This window comes from Dipodomys merriami, unplaced genomic scaffold, assembly GCF_024711535.1.
Source record: "Dipodomys merriami isolate MVZ:Mamm:240054 unplaced genomic scaffold, mDipMer1.0.p SCAF_533, whole genome shotgun sequence".
NCBI lineage: Eukaryota > Metazoa > Chordata > Mammalia > Rodentia > Heteromyidae > Dipodomys > Dipodomys merriami.
Window position 1 is genome coordinate 327,189 of NW_027206106.1, and position 19,293 is coordinate 346,481.

The 19,293-nt window shown below is 61.7% G+C and overlaps 1 protein-coding gene across 5 annotated transcripts in view; it reads right to left on the reverse strand.

The window, feature by feature from the left end:
* Positions 1-1,425: 1,425 nt before the first annotated feature.
* Kcnip1 (potassium voltage-gated channel interacting protein 1) overlaps positions 1,426-19,293 on the reverse strand; it is a 180,667-nt gene continuing 162,799 nt past the window's right edge. For 3 of the 5 annotated variants that reach the window (XM_069999220.1, XM_069999222.1, XM_069999221.1), the window contains exons 2-8: positions 8,578-8,702; positions 8,293-8,362; positions 7,783-7,853; positions 7,061-7,168; positions 4,604-4,708; positions 3,262-3,324; positions 1,426-2,186 (exon numbers count right to left, since the gene is read on the reverse strand). In XM_069999220.1, coding sequence (XP_069855321.1) covers positions 2,139-2,186; positions 3,262-3,324; positions 4,604-4,708; positions 7,061-7,168; positions 7,783-7,853; positions 8,293-8,362; positions 8,578-8,702 — 590 coding nt within the window. In that variant the 3' untranslated portion in view covers positions 1,426-2,138. Of the gene's footprint in view, positions 2,187-3,261; positions 3,325-4,603; positions 4,709-7,060; positions 7,169-7,782; positions 7,854-8,292; positions 8,363-8,577; positions 8,703-11,602; positions 11,636-19,293 lie in introns of all 5 variants that reach the window. The other 2 variants (XM_069999218.1, XM_069999219.1) reach the window with 1 other exon arrangement.

Consider the following 19,293-nt stretch of genomic DNA (forward strand, 5'->3'; position numbering starts at 1 on the left):
TCCCTCCTCCTCTCCCTCCTCCTCTCCCTCCTCCTCCTGCTCCTCCTCTCCCTCCTCCTCTCCCTCCTCCTCTCCCTCCTCCTCTCCCTCCTTGTCCTCCTCCTGCTCCTCCTCCTCCTCCTGCTCCTCCTCTCCCTCCTCCTCTCCCTCCTCCTCTCCCTCCTCCTCTCCCTCCTCCTCCTGCTCCTCCTCTCCCTCCTCCTCTCCCTCCTCGTCCTCCTCCTCTCCCTCCTCCTCTCCCTCCTCCTCCTGCTCCTCCTCTCCCTCCTCCTCTCCCTCCTCCTCTCCCTCCTCCTCCTGCTCCTCCTCCTGCTCCTCCTCTCCCTCCTCCTCTCCCTCCTTGTCCTCCTCCTGCTCCTCCTCCTCCTCCTCCTTCCCCATCGGGCCCTTAGAGAGGGCTGTGCTCCTCCCCCCCAGCCAGGACTCAGGATGGCGACCCCACACACTGTGTCCTCCCCCCCCCAGCCAGGACTCAGGGTGGCGACCCCACATACTGTGTCCCCCCCCCCAGCCAGGACTCAGGGTGGCGACCCCACACACAGTGTCCTCCCCCCCCCCCCAGCCAGGACTCAGGGTGGCGACCCCACACACTGTGTCCTCCCCAGGAACACAGCCGCCTCACCCAGACCCGGCCCCCACTCCTCTGCTGTGCAGATCAGTGATCCCACAGCATTGAACGTGTTGCTTTTGTCCCTGAGAATTACTTTCAGTGCTGTTTGAGTGCTGTTGTGCCTTTCATTTCAATGTCTGTGTTTGGAGGTGTTGAGATGAGGATTGCTTATTTAATCGCAAACCACAATCAGGAGGGCGCCGTAGGCTGGCCGGAACGTCAGCTTTGGGTGTGAGGAGACGCCGTGGAGTTTCTGGGTGTGAAGTGGATCTCACCGCCCGTGCTCCCGCTCAGCTCTCCCGTTAGCTGTCGGCGTTTGTTGCTGGACCCATCACACTTTCCGCAGCCTTGGTCTAACTCCATCCTCCCAATTTGGGTGCCTTTTACTTCCTGCAGCCTTGGTCTAACTCCATCCTCCCAATTTGGGTGCCTTTTACTTCCTGCTTGTGCCAGAGGCATGGGCGTGGGGCACGGCGCTGCTGGGCGGCGGGGGGGGGGGGGGGGGGGGGGGGGGTGGAGTCCGGGGCAGGGGACAGAGCGGGGCGTGGAGTTCCCGCAGAGTCTCCTGCCGGCAGGGATGGCCTCTGCAGTCTCCGATGAGCTCCCTTGCCCTCCTCCTCCACGGACAGCGCGCGCGTAGCACGCAGGACTCGCGGCAGGACGTGGAGGGTCTCCTGCGAAGGTGAGCTTGCGCGTGGTCTCCACGATGCCCGTGATGGGGTGCGGGCCCTGGGGGGGGTGCCAACAGCGGACGGAGGCTGGTGAACGGACCCACCTCTCATCCAGTGCAGTCACGGAAGGAACAATGGACGGCGTAAGAAACAGTGTGTTTATTGGTTAGAACATGGTATAAAATTACAGCATTTTGCAGGCATGTGGATGTCCTGGGCGGGGCATGCAGCCTGGGGGAGGAGGCCGGGGAGGAGGGATGGATGGATGGGGACGGGAAGGGACTCGCACGCCGGGCCCAGATGCTAGAATGGGAGAATTACTGGTCTTGAACTCTGCAGACGAACGAGGTGGACCGCGGGTGGTCGGGTCGCGCCATGCGTGATCGTCGGTCTATCTTACCCGTGTCCAGTCCGTGCCCTGGGTTCGACTGTTCCCACAGCGCTCCCTCGCCCCCCGCGGGAAGAGCAACAGGCACATTGGTTTGGAGGCCCTCAGAGGACGCGTGTGTCTGGCTCGCGTCTGGCTCAGGCCTCGGGCTGCCTGCTTCGCAGGGTCTGCCTGGCGCAGCGGCGGCGGCCGGGGTGTGGAAGCGAGCCGGGCACCACGGTGCCCACGCGAGCAGGGGCCTCCCCCAGGGCAGCGGGAAGAGACGGCATGCTTCAGAACAAACTCAAATCTCAGCGTGTCTCTCTCAAGACGGGAGGAGGAGAAGGTGGCGGAGAGGGGCCACGTGACACCGGGTTTCCTAGAAAGTTGTCCAAAGTGTAAAAGGTGTTTTCTGTCCCAAGAGTCGGTGTGTAAAATCGGAACAAGGGGGTTTAGTAGTGTCTCTGAGGGCCGGGTGCTGAGTGCCCAGTCACATGACGTTTTGGAACAACTGGAGAGACCTCATGATGTTGTCGTCCTGGGAAGAGAGGAGGGAGAGCCGCTGGTTAGAGCCCCGGGTCCCCCTGGGGGCCGCCGTGCACCCCCGCGCCTGCGTGGGTGTCCCCCCCGCCCAGCCCAGGCAGGAAGCGCCCCTCAGGCCTTCAGAGAGATCCGGAAGACAAGATCCGCGTCCACGCCACCGAATTGCATTCTATCAGCCGGCTAAGCCTTTTTTTTTTTTTTTTTTTTTTAAGGAAAACTCTTGTTTCCATTTCCTGGAATTCATTTCAATAAATATCATTTTATATCATCAGAGGCACAAAAGCATGGCGCCACTCTGTTCCTCCCCTCGGTCTCCTCCTTTGGTGCTCTGTGTGTGAATGCTTAGACATAATTTATCGTGTCCCGGTGTGTTTTAGATCTAGCTTCCACATATGAGAGAAAATATGCACTGTTTGTGTCTCTGAGCTGGGCTTAAATCAGGTCCATCCATTTCCCCACAAATGACACTGTTCCTTCTAATGGCCGGGCACAATTTCACTGTGTGTAGGGACCACATTTTTGGGATCCCTTCATCAGTTGGGGGCATCTGGGTCGTTTCCATTTCTTGGCTGTTGTGCCCAGGGGTGTAAAGGTGTCTTTATCGTATCCTGCTCATGATGAGACCCTGTCTCAAAACCAGATGCGAGCGGCAGGGCCGGGGCATGGCGCAGGTGAGAAGCAATGCACACTTGCCTGGCGTGCTGGAAGCCCTGGAAGCCCTGGGTTCAACCTGGACTCACGTCCGGTTTGAGAGCTTGTTCTAGATTTGGTTTTTCCAGCTGTTCCCTTGGGGTCGGACAAGAGGGAGCAGGAGGTCGCAAAGCCAGGGGCAGGCGGGAGCTGCCCCTGGGAAGCTACTTTGTCTCCTGGATCTGTACCTCAATGGATCTGTACCTCCCAACAGACTTGGCCTTGGCCGTCTGCTCGGCCCTGCTGGGAGCAGGTCAGCCACGGGCCGGCGGGGAGCGGAGATGGCCGGGCCTGTGGCGTGTGAGGACGGTGTCCGGAGGAGATAGTATGGCAGGCTTTCCTTCCCAGACTTTGGGGTGCTATGCCTGGTCTCCCCTTACCTCCTGACAGGACTCCAGGAATTCATCTAAAGTCACAATGCCATCCTTATTTTTGTCCATTTTCTGAAAGACACAAAAGGAAGCGTGGAAAGAATGGGGGGTCTGCAGGCAGCGCCTGCCGCGGGTCCCGAGAACGAGGCTGCTCGGGCTGGCTCTGGAGCCCTGAAGCCCGCACGCACATCCTCAACCAAACCAAACCAGCAAACGGATCCGTTCTCACCACACTGCGGCCCACGCTTCCCGCACCCCCGGGCTTTGTGTTGGTCTGTTTCCTGCTTGCAACAAAGTGCACAAGGCTGGTCGTTGGTAAGGAAAAGGAGCTGGCTGAGCTCACGGTTTGCAGCTGGAGGTCGGGAGCCTGGTGCTGCCCTCTGTGGGCTCCAGCGGGGCCACGGGGTGCGGGCGGGGGGGGAGGCGGGCGGGGGGCCAGGCCTGCTCCCTGCACCGGGTGCGGGCGAGGGGGGAGGCGTGTGGGAGGGGGGGCCAGGCCCGCTCCCTGCACCGCTCACCCTCAGCCGGGCACAGCCTCGACCCAGCACCCCAGGACTGAGTCCCCACCACCTGATGCCCCCACCCGCCCGCCTCCAAAGATCCCCTCGCTGCTCACAGGGACCGCGAGGGCCGCGTTGTCCAGGGGGACCCGCAGGGAGGGCAGCGGCGGCCGAGGCTCGACTCTGCCGCTGACCGGGAGCTTTGGGGGCTGTGCGGTGGGAGGCTCCGCTCTGCCATTCCCACCGCCCTCACTCCCGCCCCCTGCGGACTCCTCCGCAGCCACGGCGTGGGACGGCTGGAATCTTCTCTGCCCACGCAGCTCCTCCCAGCACTTCTGAGGGGTGTGTGCGTCTCAGACAGCAGCACACGCCAGCCTGGTGTGTGGCCCCGTGCGAGCGTCGGCCCCATGTGTGGCCCCCGTGCGTGGCCCCCGTGCGAGCATCGGGCTGGCCCCGTGCGTGGCCCCCATGCGTGGCTCACCCATGCGAGCGTCAGGCTGGCCCCGTGCGTGGCCCCGTGTGTGGCTCACCCATGCGAGCGTCGGGCCGGCCCCATGCGTGGCCCCCGTGCGTGGCCCAGTGCGTGGCCCCCGTGCGAGCGTCGGGCTGGCCCCGTGCGTGGCCCCCGTGCGTGGCCCCGTGCGTGGCCCCCGTGCGAGCGTTGGGCCGGCCCCGTGCGTGGCCCCTGTGCGAGCGTCGGGCCGGCCCCGTGCGTGGCCCCTGGGCGAGCGTCGGGCCGGCCCCGTGCGTGGCCCCGTGCAAGTGTCGGACTGGCCCCATGCGTGGCCCCCGTGCGTGGCCCCATGCATGGCCCCCGTGCGAGCGTCGGGCCGGCCCCGTGCGTGGCTCACCTGGAAGAAGATGTCCACGTGCCTCCGGGGCGTGTCCTCCTTGAGCACGGGGTAGGTGTACTTCCCCATCATGTCGTAGATGGCCTTGACGATGTCCATCATCTCCTGGGACACACGGAGGGTGCGTGAGGTGACCGCGTGGCGCCCGTCCCCTCGCCTGGCTCAGCAGGTGGAAGGGGTCAGAGAGCTGCCCCGACCCGTCGCCTGCGGGGGGGGGACCCCCGGGGACCCCAGGGGGCGCTGTGCGGGGCGGGGGGGACACACACGCCCCCCACCCACACGTGGGGGCAGGTCAAACACTCCTCAGAACCCGAGGAGCGAAGGTTCTGACGGATTAAACCTCCACGGGAAGCGGGCCAATGGTCAGGACTGCCAGTGCGCCCTGGAGATCTCGCTCCGCCTCTGTGAGACGTTCCAGCAATCGCAGAGTGTACCCAGGCCTACTTCCCACCCTGCTTCCTCCGCAACCCAGAGGAAAGTGGCCGACACTGTGGTCGACGTGGCTGCAGCAGGACTGGCCGAACCCCCGGCCACGGCCACCGTCTGGCCGTCACCTCCTTCCTTCTCTCGGTTGGCTCTCGCTGGGCGATCACTCGCACCGTGATCTATGTTGATCTTCTGAGCTTCGCGGGCACCTCCTCGCCCACCATCCCGCCAGGTGCAATGCAGTGGTGGAATAAGGGGAGTTCAGCCCTGCTCCCGTGTCCGGCCGCGTGTGCTCTGGTCACTGTCGGCTCCTGGCATGTTCACACGCATTTCAGGTCAAGCTGCAGAAGCCTGGAGGGACTGTGAACCTAGACAGAGTTTGATCCGTAGGCTGTGTCTTCTGCTCCGTGTGCACTACGTTTTCCACGTGTGTCTCGCCCACTTTACTGAATCTGCCACAAGCTATTTTGAAGCTATTTTAAGGGAAATTTTTCAGTTGTGTTTTTCAATTGTCTTGTTAATTACGTAGGTAGAACTGTGAGTTTTGTAACTAGAATTCGTGTACTGTTACTTTCTTAAGCTCATCTGTTCTTTCTAGTGTCTTTGCAGACTCTTTAGAATGTTCTGTGCATACAGACCTTTCTTTACAGATAAAGACAGCTTTTATCCTCCATTCCTACTCTAGCCCATGGATTCCTTTTGCTTTTCTGGCCTCAAATTCCTGGTTTCAACCCTGACTTCTTCCACCATCGCGTGGATGCTGGTGGCTAGGCCAGGGAAGATGTCCCTGATCAGACTGGAAAGCCGCTTGACTCCCAGACTGCTGGCTGCTCTGACTGGCATAGGGGTCGGCTTTTTGCCGAGGAAGTGTGCATTTACTGCTCTAATGTCTTGTCTGTCTTGACATTCTGGTGACTCGGTGACTTACAGTGACATCTTTGTTAAACCAGCTCTACATCCCCCAAATAACAGCCCCGCTTGGCCATGGATAGATTCCAGCTCTTTCTATATCACTGTGATTAACTTGCATCCAGTTGGCCGAAGCGAATAGTGTCTCCGCTCACGAGAAAGAGTGGCTTATCATTTTCTTCTAAGCACTTTTTCCTGGTTTGATTATTAAGGTATTTCTGGTCCTGCCTTCTCTATCACATCTATCTACATCATAGTAATAATCATTACTAGAATCTGCCAGAGAGCCTTCTGGGTGGGCTAACACGTCTCTGGTGGAAAGACTTTAAATTGTGAATCCAACTTCTCTAAATGATAGAGACGTTTGGGTGTTGTCACCATCTTGGAGTCGGTTTTAGCCGTTAGTGCCTTAGAGAAATGGCGTCCGTGTGGCCACTGGCCAGGCGCGGGCAGGTCCTCCACGGCGGCTCTGTCTGTCTGCGTCACACGCAGCACCTCCCCTTGGCGGCTCTCCCCCGACTCGGACCCTTCCCGTGGCACAACACCTTCCAGAGCCCCTGGGTGGACGTGCCGTGGTCTGGCGTCTATGTTGTCCCGCACCAGGCCTGGCCTGATGCCCTCCCGTGTCTCCGGGACAGGGAAGAAGCCCTCAGTCTGCACAGAGCAGACACAGGACTGCGGGAACAAGGCCTGGGGCTGGCTGTGCGCTCTGAGTGTCAGCTGTGGACCAGAGCGGACGCTGGCAGGGCTGAGGTCAGGTGTGGTGGGCAGAAGCCCAGCGCGTGGCTCTCACGCTCCAGTGAGACACAGCAATGTCTAGGCGGGACCGGCGCTAGACGCACACGGGCCGCCCCGTCCACGGCCGTGGGGTCCAGCGTGGAGGTCCGCGGCGGCTCAGGGCGGTTCCCCATTCTGGGGCAGTGTGGGTGGCAGCCAGCGCGGGCCCAGGGTGCTCTCGTCTTCCCTGGGAACTGCTTCCTCGGGTGCTGCCTGCCATGGGTCCTGCGCCCTGCCTGCGGCGGGTCCTCCCGCGGCCGGTCCTCCCAGGTGCACCCCCGCGTCCCCGCCCTGGGCTCCCGGGGGGAGGAGCTCGCTGTGTGGCCCAGCCCCTTCATGGCTCACCTCCTTGTTTATGTATCCGTCTTTGTTGATGTCGTACAGGTTAAACGTCCACCTTAGTTTCTCATGGACAGTTCCTCTCAGCAAAATGGACAGTGCAGTGACAAAGTCCTGAGAAGCGGAAAAGGCCAGAGGGCTGTTAACCACGGGACATGGCAGGGGGGGGGTAGGGGGGGTGGGCAGGGTCTGAGCCAGACTGAAAAGGCCAGAGCGCTGTTAACCACGGGACCACGGGGGGGGTGGGTGTCTCTGAGCCAGCCTGGGGCATGCTCACACGAAGGCCCCGCCCCGCCAGCTTGGGGCGCCGGGCCCGGCCTCCAGGCAGGGAGACGCAGCTGCCGCGGCTCAGCTGCCACGGTGGCGGTTGCTTGCGACAGTGTGGCCGTCTCCTCTAATAGCTATAAGCATGAGCCGCGGGAGCATCCCGAGTTCAAACCCCTCCCCGACCACTCCCCAGTATTCTGAACTCAGTCTGTCTGCCCTGCTCTAATGCAGTGGTAAATCCTAAAGCCCAGCTGGCAGGTGGCCGGGCGGTGAAATGGGTTAGTGCGAAGCGCAGGTCCACAGAGCAGGAGCTCTTACTTCCCTGGGAGCAGGGAAGTTTCCTCTTCCACCTGCTGTCTTAGCGGGGCACTGGTTAACAGTGATTCTCTGACTTGGCTGAGAGCATCTGGGAGCCCAGCCCTCCCCCCAGGGGCTCCCAGGGGGGACCGGGATGCCCGCACCTCAAACTTCACGGAGCCTGCCTGGGTGGTGTCGAAGGCGTTGAAGAGGTAGTGTGCGTAGGTGCTCGCGTCTACAAGACAAGGAGGGGAGGGGGTGAAGGTTGGAGGCCCCAGAGAGGAGGCCGAGACCGCAGAGAGAGACGGAGGCTGGGAGCAGGGGCTGGAGGCTGTTCTGGAGGCGGAGGTGAGGAGCGTGGTGGTTTGAGGACAGGAGGAGCGGGGCCTGGCCGGCCCAGCTGCAACGGCTAGAGAGAGCAGAGCACCTGCCTGGCAAGCTGGACGCCGGGTCCAAACTGCAGTGTCTGGGGGAGGGGTAATGCCCGAGAGAGGCCCCGTGTCCGGCCCGTCCTCAGAGCGCCTTTCCACAGAGGTTCCAGAGTGCTCGGACGCGTGCCCACCTCTTCCAGCGCCCCCCCCCCCCCGCCCCGTGGTCCGGAGGCTCGGCTGTCGGGAAGCGGTGGACGGAGGACCAGACGGCTGCTGGCCGGAGGCCTGGGCGGGGGCACTCACCTCCGTGCGGGAAGAACTGGGCGTAGATCTGCTTGAATGTGTCCTCGCTGACCACGCCGCTGGGGCACTCCTGCGGAGGGGAGGGGGGGGGTGCTGGGCTGGCGTTCTCCTACGACTGTGCGCGTGGGAAATCCCTGTGGCAGGTGGATGGTTGCACACACACACACACACACACACACACACACACACACACACACACACGCTCATGCACGCACACGCCCCCCGCCCCCGGGGTGTGTGGCCATCCCGGCCTCCCTGGGTCTCCTGCTTCTAGGTGTGTCTTACGTTTTTGAAGCCTCGGTAAAGGACCTGGAGCTCCCGCTTGGTGAAGTTGGTCTGGGCTTCGAGCTGCTCCAGGCCCTCGGGCCGGTGGCAGACCACGGTCATCTCCAGCTCATCTTCGATCTTATCTGGAACCAGAGCGTGGCCCTGTAGCGTGGCCTGTGTCACACCAGCCTGGACTCCGGGGGGGTGGGCAGAGGTCTCACGGCCCTGCCTTGTCCCCTCTCCTCCCGGTCACCAACTGCCCCGCCACCTCCTGGACACATCCTCCCTTTCAACACATCCTCTTGCATGCTCAAATCGCCCCCTGGAGCCTCCTGAAGGTGCAGGCTGGGGGCATTAGAAGCACCCCTCCACCAGCAAAGGGAGCCAATGGTTTCAGAGAGGCAGCGTGAGCTGTCTCCATGAACTCAGCACGAAGTTCAGATGAGGACACACGAAATACTGCCTTGTGGGATCTGTGCGGTGTCCGTTAAGTGCCAGGAAGATGACTCACATGGGAGCTGCTCTGTAGAGACAGCAGCTTCTCAGGCATTGAAGGGTGCTCAGCTGTGGAGAGCGGAGGGGGAACTGCCCCCCGCCCCCACCGCACGAGGGCACGGTGTGTGGGGCACCGCGGTGCAGAGGTGTCCTTCAAACACGCAGCTGCCGCCTCCCACCCAAGGGTCAGAGAGTTCACGGGCCTGCCCAGCTTCTGCACACACACACACACACGCGCACGTGCGCACACACATGCACACGCACACACATGCACACGCGCGCACACGCACACGCACATGCGCACACGCACACACACATGCGCACACACACACGAGGAGCCAGAGTGAGGCCCAGCTGAGCTCCTGCACACACATGCACACACACATGCACGCACCCCCAACACACATGCGCACACACACATGCACATACACACACACACGAGGACCCAGAGTGAGGTCCGGCTGAGTCCTGCTCACACGCACACACGCACGCACACACGCACACACACACACACGAGGAGCCAGAGTGAGGTCCGGCTGAGTCCTGCTCACACGCACAGCGGGCTGTCGAGCGCAGTTCTCTACGCCGGCTGGGCTCGATTTCCTCGGCCACCTGTCACTTCCTCAAACCTGGATCCCACACCAAAGGAATCCGTTCAAGTTTTTATCCTGCACAGATTCCCACAGAAGCGTGAGCGCTCTGGCAAGGCTCCGCCGCTCCTGACTGCTCTCGCCCACATGGGACACTCATGCTGCTGGAGTGAGGCCGAGCCCAGTGCGGGTCAGAAGCCCATTTACACACGCCACCGCCGCCGCTGGCCATCATGCTTGCAGGCCTCTTGGTATCCTGGTTTGTAGCTAACAAGTTAAGTAGCAATTACCTAAACACAAAGGGTGCTTTGTAAATCACAGGGCCAATTCTCGGAAAGAAAAGGAAAAAGAAGAGAAGGAAAGGAGAAAACTCCACGACTAATGTAGAATGCTGACGTACATATCTGTCTATCTTAAACTCATTCCTGTCCATCCTGTCGGTGGTGGGGCTTGAACTCGGGGCCTGGAGCTGTCCTTCAGCTCTTCAGCTCAAGGCGAGTGCTCTACCCCTTGAGCCAGGGCGCCACTTCCGGTTTTCTGGTGGTTCATTGGAGATAAGAGTCTCACGGACTTTCCTGCCCCAATGAACCACCAGAAAACCGGAAGTGGTGCCGTGGCTCAAGGGGTGGAGCGCTTGCCTTGAGCTGAAGAGCTCAGGGACAGTGCCCAGGCCCAGAGTTCAAGACCCACCACTGACAGGAAGACAGGAAAGGAAAGAACAGGCGGCCAAATGCCACGGGCACACAAGGGAGGGAGCGAGCGGTTTCACCGACACGCGGGGCGGACTTGTTTGGCAGTACTGTTCCCTCCCTCACCTTCCGGTGACTCATTTCTTTGAGCAGGGTAAGGTAATTCTGATTCAGACACGGCACTTTTGCGCCCCATCAGCTTCATTGAAAACGCACTAATTATCGAGACTCCCTACGGTGGAACTGGGCTTTATTAATAAGGGGCTTGCTGCTGTCCAGGGGCAGGCCCCCGGTCAGCACTGAGAGCGTACCGAGGGCCGGTGCTGTTTCTCCTGGCTTGTTTGCCACCCTCTAGTTGTCAGAGACATAAAGACGTCCACGCCTTTGGGTTCAACATCTGGAAGAATGCCTGCCTGTGGACGTTCGGGGCCGGAACCCGTGGCCGTCAGGCTCGCCCCTCGCTGTACGCCTCTGCTCACTGGTGTTAAGCGTGGCCCTCAAACCTGCCTGCTACACTTAGCCGTGTGTATGTACACATACTTGTCTATACGTAGGCTCAGGTACTGTTCTGAACACTGGCCGCTAATACGCTCTTTCCTCTATATTGCTTGTGTGTAGTCTGTGTTTGATTTCTGGGTTTGTTTGGAAATGGGATGATTTGGCCTGTGGGTGGCTCAGGCTCCCCCCGGGGAACCGTCCTGCTGCTGGGCGGGGACTGGCCACAAGCCTCCAGGGCCCCGCTGCCCCGTGGCGCTCTTAGTCCATTTATGTTCCTGGCCTGGCCCAGGGGCGTTTGACCCTGGGGCTGCCTGACCTGCCTGTCTTCTTCTGCATTACGGACCCTCCATTTCTTCTATTTAAACACACCTCTCTTTGTTGCTCAACAGACTTGAAGCAGATCATAGAAAAATAATACACGCAGATGCGAACATCTGCCTCCCAAACCGTGGACAGATGGAAGGTCATCACCCAAGGGGAGCAAGGAATCACAGAAATTCTGGCCCAGAGTTGTTCGCGGTGACTAAACTTGTGCTGTGAATCAGCTCGAGTGAGGTTTCAGAGGTCCTGGGGTCAGGAAAGGAAAATACGGTAGTTTCTAGGAGGACCAAAGCATCTTTTAAGCAACATTCCCAGCTACTTCTACACAAGGCAAGTGTGCTCACAAGGGCACAGGAAGGCCAGCGAGGAGATTAATTTGCAAAACACACATGTGATGGAGAAACTCTTCTTTTGCATGTGAGGTGACCAAGGAAGTTAAACTTTTTTTACCTCTCTGATACTGGTAAAACCACCAGGCGATGTCTAGGAGAAAGTAAGAAAACAGTTTACCAAATCCATGCATCAAAAATGCAAAGCACACCTCTGTCATCGGACAGGCTGCCCGCAGGAGCTCGGCCGCGGGGTCCGCGTCCCCGGGGCTCTGGTCGGCGAGCAGCGAGTGTCCCGTCCTCCTCCCGGGGCGGACGGCGGGGGCAGGGGTCGCCCGGCGCAGGCTGCCCGCGGGGGTTCGAGCATGCCCTCAGCCATGCGGTCATGCAGCCTGGGGAGATGGATGGCCCGTGGCGGAGGATGCGGGGTGCGGATGGGTCTGGGGAATGCCGGCGTGTGACTGGAGAGTGCCCTGCGGCCCAAGGAGGCCCGCCTGCCTCCACTGCCCCACGGGCCGGGGCTGGACGCCCGGCAGGAGCTGCCCCACGGGCCGGGGCTGGACGCCCGGCAGGAGCTGCCCCACGGGCCGGGGCTGCCCCACGGACCGGGGTTGGACACCCGGCAGGAGCTGCCCCACGGGCCGGGGCTGGACGCCCGGCAGGAGCTGCCCCACGGGCCGGGGCTGGACGCCCAGCAGGAGCTGCCCCACAGGCCGGGGCTGCCTCACGGACCCAGGGCTGGACACCCGGCAGGAGGGCCGACTTCCTCACCCAACAACCACCAGCCTCACCGAGTACACGCTCGCTGTTCCCACCCACAGGCTCCTCCGTACATGCATGTGCATGCGTGTGCACACGCTCACCGCTGTCATCGTCAGTGTGTCCTCTGTACGTGTGTGCACTCACCGCTGTCATCGTCAGTGTCCCCTCTGTACATGCGTGTGCGCACACTCACTGCTATCATCGGCACAGTGTGTCCTCTGTGCATGCGTGTGCACACGCTCACTGCTGTCATCAGTGTCCCCTCTGTACATGCGTGTGCACACGCTCACCGCTGTCATCGGCACAGTGTGTCCTCTGTGCATGTGTGTGCACACGCTCACCGCTGTCATTGTCAGTGTCCCCTCCACATGCGTGTGCACACGCTCACTGCTGTCATCGGCACAGTGTCCCCTCTGTACATGCGTGTGCACGCTCACCGCTGTCATTGTCAGTGTCCCCTCTGTACATGCGTGTGCACACGCTCACTGCTGTCATCGGCACAGTGTCCCCTCTGTACATGCGTGTGCACACGCTCACCGCTGTCATCGGCACAGTGTCCCCTCTGTGCATGCGTGTGCACATGCTCACTGCTGTCATTGTCAGTGTCCCCTCTGTGCATGTGTGCACACGCTCACCGCTGTCATCAGTGTCCCCTCTGTGCATGCGTGTGCGCACGCTCACCGCTGTCATCGGCACAGTGTCCCCTCTGTACATGCGTGTGCACACGCTCACCGCTGTCATCGGCACAGTGTCCCCTCTGTGCATGCGTGTGCGCACGCTCACCGCTGTCATCGGCACAGTGTCCCCTCTGTGCATGCGTGTGCACACGCTCACTGCTGTCATTGTCAGTGTCCCCTCTGTGCATGCGTGTGCACACGCTCACTGCTGTCATTGTCAGTGTCCCCTCTGTGCATGCGTGTGCACACGCTCACTGCTGTCATTGTCAGTGTCCCCTCTGTGCATGCGTGTGCGCACACTCACCGCTGTCATCGGCAGTGTCCCCTCTGTGCATGCGTGCGCACGCTCACCGCTGTCATCGGCACAGTGTGTCCCTCCACATGCGTGTGTGAGCGTGTCCTGTCTTGCGGCATCCCTGACCAGAGGCACAGGTGGCCCTCCGTGTTTTAACCTCTCCCCCTCACAATCGCAGATGGAGCAGCAACCTTCTGCGGTCATTCCTGTCCACAGAGGCTCCCTCGCCCATCCTCACCCTAGTCAGCTCATCACCGTGTTACCAGAGGATATTCTGAGAGTAGTGTTAGGTTCATAGAAACAGGGCGCCATGAACAGAGTCCCCCACACCCCTTCCCCTTTCACCCCCACCCCCTCCCGGTCTCCTCCCTCCCAGTGCTCCCCCACACCCCTTCCCCTTCCACCCCCCCCCACACCCTCTCTTCCAGTCTCCGCGCTCCCCGTTGCTGACACAATATTGGTATATCCATCAGGGGAGCCCATGGCTTGTGCTTAGCGCATTCCCTGCACTTGAAGCTCTCTGGGTTTGGACAGGAGTACGTATGGCATTCACTGCTTAGTGCTCTAGACTAGAATTCCCACACAGCCGTGCTCACAGGGGAGGATGGAGCCCTGCAATGCCGGGACTGGGGGCTGGGGGAGACGGGCAGACCCAGGGGTGCCCACACAGCCCGGAGTCCATGTGACCTCTGTCCTCCACGCAGGACGCCAGGCCTCATGTTAAAGGATGTACTGCGCAACACACCCAGGGGTGAGCTGGGCACCTGTGGGGAGTCAGGGTCACTGGCACACCTGTGGGGCACAGAGGGTCACTGAGCACCTTTGTGGGGCGTAGAGTGGGTACCGGGCATGCCGGTGGGGTGTAGGGGTCAGGGGGCACTGGGCATGCCGGTGGGGTGTAGGGGTCAGGGGGCACTGGGCATGCGCATGGGGTGTAGGGGTCAGGGGGCACTGGGCATGTGCGTGGGGTGTAGGGGTCAGGGGGCACTGGGCATGCCGGTGGGGTGTAGGGGTCAGGGGGCACTGGGCATGCGCGTGGGGTGTAGGGGTCAGGGGGCACTGGGCATGCCGGTGGGGTGTAGGGGTCAGGGGGCACTGGGCATGCGCGTGGGGTGTAGGGGGTCAGGGGGCACTGGGCATGTGCGTGGGGTGTAGGGGTCAGGGGGCACTGGGCATGTGCGTGGGGTGTAGGGGGTCAGGGGGCACTGGGCATGCAAGTTGGGTGTAGGGGGTCAGGGAGCACTGGGCATGCGCGTGGGGTGTAGGGGGTCAGGGGGCACTGGGCATGTGCGTGGGGTGTAGGGGGTCAGGGGGCACTGGGCATGCGCGTTGGGTGTAGGGGTCAGGGGGCACTGGGCATGTGCGTGGGGTGTAGGGGTCAGGGGGCACTGGGCATGTGCGTGGGGTGTAGGGGTCAGGGGGCACTGGGCATGCCGGTGGGGTGTAGGGGGTCAGGGGGCACTGGGCATGTGCGTGGGGTGTAGGGGGTCAGGGGGCACTGGGCATGCGCGTGGGGTGTAGGGGGTCAGGGGGCACTGGGCATGCGCATGGGGTGTAGGGGTCAGGGGGCACTGGGCATGCGCATGGGGTGTAGGGGTCAGGGGGCACTGGGCATGCTGGTGGGGTGTAGGGGGTCAGGGGGCACTGGGCATGTGCGTGGGGTGTAGGGGGTCAGGGGGCACTGGGCATGTGCGTGGGGTGTAGGGATCAGGGGGCACTGGGCATGTGCGTGGGGTGTAGGGGGTCAGGGGGCACTGGGCATGTGCGTGGGGTGTAGGGGTCAGGGGGCACTGGGCATGCCGGTGGGGTGTAGGGGGTCAGGGGGCACTGGGCATGTGCATGGGGTGTAGGGGGTCAGGGGGCACTGGGCATGCGCATGGGGTGTAGGGGTCAGGGGGCACTGGGCATGCGCATGGGGTGTAGGGGTCAGGGGGCACTGGGCATGTGCATGGGGTGTAGGGGGTCAGGGGGCACTGGGCATGCCGGTGGGGTGTAGGGGGTCAGGGGGCACTGGGCATGTGCGTGGGGTGTAGGGGTCAGGGGGCACTGGGCATGCTGGTGGGGTGTAGGGGTCAGGGGGCACTGGGCATGCGCGTGGGGTGTAGGGGTCAGGGGGCACTGGGCATGTGCGTGGGGTGTAGGGGGTCAGGGGGCACTGGGCATGTGCGTGGGGTGTAGGGGGTCAGGGGGCACTGGGCATGTGTGTGGGGTGTAGGGGTCAGGGGGCACTGGGCATGCGCATGGGGTGTAGGGGTCAGGGGGCACTGGGCATGTGCGTGGGGTGTAGGGGTCAGGGGGCACTGGGCATGTGCGTGGGGTGTAGGGGGTCAGGGGGCACTGGGCATGTGCGTGGGGTGTAGGGGTCAGGGGGCACTGGGCATGTGCGTGGGGTGTAGGGGTCAGGGGGCACTGGGCATGTGCGTGGGGTGTAGGGGGTCAGGGGGCACTGGGCATGCGCATGGGGTGTAGGGGTCAGGGGGCACTGGGCATGTGCGTGGGGTGTAGGGGGTCAGGGGGCACTGGGCATGTGCGTGGGGTGTAGGGGTCAGGGGGCACTGGGCATGCGCGTGGGGTGTAGGGGTCAGGGGGCACTGGGCATGCGCGTGGGGTGTAGGGGTCAGGGGGCACTGGGCATGTGCGTGGGGTGTAGGGGTCAGGGGGTACTGGGCATGCTGGTGGGGTGTAGGGGTCAGGGGGCACTGGGCATGTGCGTGGGGTGTAGGGGTCAGGGGGCACTGGGCATGCTGGTGGGGTGTAGGGGTCAGGGGGCACTGGGCATGTGCGTGGGGTGTAGGGGGTCGGGGGCACTGGGCATGCTGGTGGGGTGTAGGGGTCAGGGGGCACTGGGCATGCTGGTGGGGTGTAGGGGTCAGGGGGCACTGGGCATGCGCGTGGGGTGTAGGGGGTCAGGGGCACTGGGCATGCTGGTGGGGTGTAGGGGTCAGGGGGCACTGGGCATGTGCGTGGGGTGTAGGGGGTCAGGGGGCACTGGGCATGCTGGTGGGGTGTAGGGGTCAGGGGGCACTGGGCATGTGCGTGGGGTGTAGGGGTCAGGGGGCACTGGGCATGTGCGTGGGGTGTAGGGGTCAGGGGTGTGCTCGGAGGAGCCCTGCAGTATAACATTCCCCACCAGCAGGGCTACAGAACAGCCCTCACGTGCCTAATCCTGCGGCATCGAAGAGGGAGCCCAAAGGGAAAACAGCAGGTGCACATTGTAACTGGACTTTAAACCACCTCTCTCCGTGACCAACAGCCAGAAAAGTCACTGGGAGAAAAAACAGGAAGTGGCGCTGTGGCTCACGGGGTAGAGCGCTAGCCTTGAGCAAACGAAGCTCAGGGACGGCGCCCAGGCCCTGAGTTCAAGGCCCAGGACGGCAACAAAACAAAGTGGCTGTCACCTGGGAAGACGCCGTTGCACACCACACACTCAGCCGCACAGCACGCTCTCGTGACGGAGCCGGGTGACCCCGAGCCCCGTGTGGCCCAGGGAGGCCTCGCGTCCCCACCTCCCCGGTGCTGCACCGCCACGTCTCACCACCATCGACCATTCTTGGGACATAAAGGTAGTGTCAAAAAAACCCCTGCTGTTTCAATTATAGTGATTTCTGCCAAGATTGGAATTAAGCAAGATATCAACAGCAAAAGAGAAAAACAGGAAGCCCTTACATGCGTGGCAATGGAGCAGGAGCACAGACACACTACACTTCTAAGCCGCCTCGTCTGTAAGGGGCCGACGTGTGTGGGGGACTCTCACGCGAGTCACGCGTGTGGCGGGTCACAGGATGCTGGCAGTGTGGCACGTCGAAGCCTCCGGACCTGGTGATAGCCGGACCCAAAGGGAAAGCTAAAGAGCTGCAAACAGTTTCAAAGAAACGGGGGTACCGACTGTGGAATGCACCGGACCCACGGTGCCCGTGCTCCGCCGGTGTGCCGTGCTGGGGTCTGGCCCTGCTTTCTCCGGTGGGTCGTGCCGGGCCGGCCTGCTGTGGGCGAGGCCCGTGTCCTCTGACTCAGGCCCCCAGCGGATCGAGGGGTGGAGGCTCGTTGGGCACCCGAGGACAGCGTTTGCTCTTCCAACCTGAAGGCTCGCACGCCCCCAGCCAAAGGCTCCAGGGAGTCACGATCCCGCGTGGAGGACACGCGTGCGCACACAGCTCCTCAGCTCGGAATTCTCCGGAGTCCTGCACTGAGCCTGACAAAGGTTTTTTCCTGAGCTCCAGGTATTTCCCCCCAGTCTACTTGGTTCAATAAAATTCAAGTCATGTTTTGCTCCGAGCATTTGTTCTCTTAATCTTGAAACCCCTCTTGCCCCTTTCAAGCAAAATTGAATTTACACATTTCTCGTTCATTTGCACCTCGGTCCTGAGCATGTTGTGAAGAAAACAAGAGTTCCATTTTCTGAAACTCGTGGCGATTCCCCGGTGCCTGCGGCCTCCAGCTCACTGCGAGGGGGCCGGGCCAGGCTGGGGCTGGGGCTGGGGGCAGGAGCCTCCGGATGGGGGGGTCGCAGAGCCCCTCCTGGGAAGACGTTTCTGTGTGACACTACCAGTGCCAGATTTCCACAGGCACGCGTGTGGACACACAGCACTGGGGCTGGTTCGCAGGGCCTCTCGCGCCCTGTCCAGCCACGGCCCCAGCCCTTCCGCATGACTTTCCAAGTGGGGTCTGGTACTTTTGCGCAGGTTGCTCTCAGACCAGATCCGAGTCATGCCTGAGACGGTGGGATGTTTATGCATTTTTGACCGGAATGAATAATTGAGCATGGATGTATCCAGAAGCTGGGGTGGGGCAGAAGAGAGCCCGCAAGTACGTCAGGCCAAGGGGCAAGGACTCCGGTGACCTCCGCCTCCCGTGACCTCTGCCCCCCGTGACCCTCACCTCCGAAGCAACGTCTCCTGCTGCTCTGTTTCAGAACCCATCGAACCACCTCGCGGTGGCTGTAGACCTGAGTGGCCTCAGACGTGTGGGTCAGGCGTGTGCCGCGCTCTGTGCTCACGCTGGGCTGGGTGTGCTAGTTCCAGCCCAACACAGCTCAGCTGTGATCGTGCAGCTAGTGCAGAATTCACAGCCACACGCCTTTTCTGGTGGATTTACTTAAGGGCAGGGCTGCTTCTCCACGTCGCAAGTGTTTCTCGTTCTGCGGCTGTCTGTTAGAGAGGCCTGACGGCCCGTTCAGCCTGGAGTCTGTCCGTGTGCACGCTATCTTCTAGAGTGACCACAGTGGCCATACGTCCACACGGGGCTCGGGAGGGGGCACACCGGTGCCTCGCCCATGACCAGGGAACCGAGCAGACGGGGTCACCGACACCGGGGGAAGACGCCCCGTTAGATCCTCGCGTGGCTTCACGTGGGCTGCCCTGAATAAGGAGACAGTCAGCGCCCTCCCTGTGTTGGTCCATTTCCTAGCTGGAGGCTGAGTGCCAGGGCAGCATCTGTCCGTCTGTCCGTCCGTCAGGGAGTGTGGACGTGGCTGTCCAGGGGCAGGGAGGCACAGAGTCCTCCTCCCTGTGCACTTAATAAATGAAGCCTGGGCAGACGCACCTTGAATTATGAATGAGATTATCCCGCGCTGATGGCTCCCTTCTTGGGGAAGGTGATTCGCTCAGATGCCTTTGACGAGACTACACAGGACATCACAATTGGGCACGTTTTATGCGAAACTTTATGGTGATAATAGTTCCGTCTCATTTAGAAGCAAATCAGACATTATGAACTTCGTGATCTATTCCTGTATTGATTTCTATAAATGTCAGTGCGTCTCACGTCCGCCCGGAGGAGCCGGTGGAGAGCCAATGAAAGTGTAAGATGAGGCCACTGGAACAGGAGGAAGCGCTGGCTCTCCCGAGCATGGGAGGGCCTGAGCGGGGGTCACCGCAAGGCTGCGGCCGACTCTGTCCCGCTTCAATCCACCGTGGGCCAAACAGACTCACCCCAGAGGGGGCGGGCCTTCCTGTGGGCAGGGACCTCCAGCCTCCCAGGGTAAGGGGGTGGGCCTTCCTGTGGGCAGGGACCTCCAGCCTCCCAGGGTAAGGGGGCGGGCCTTCCTGTGGGCAGGGACCTCCAGCCTCCCAGGGTAAG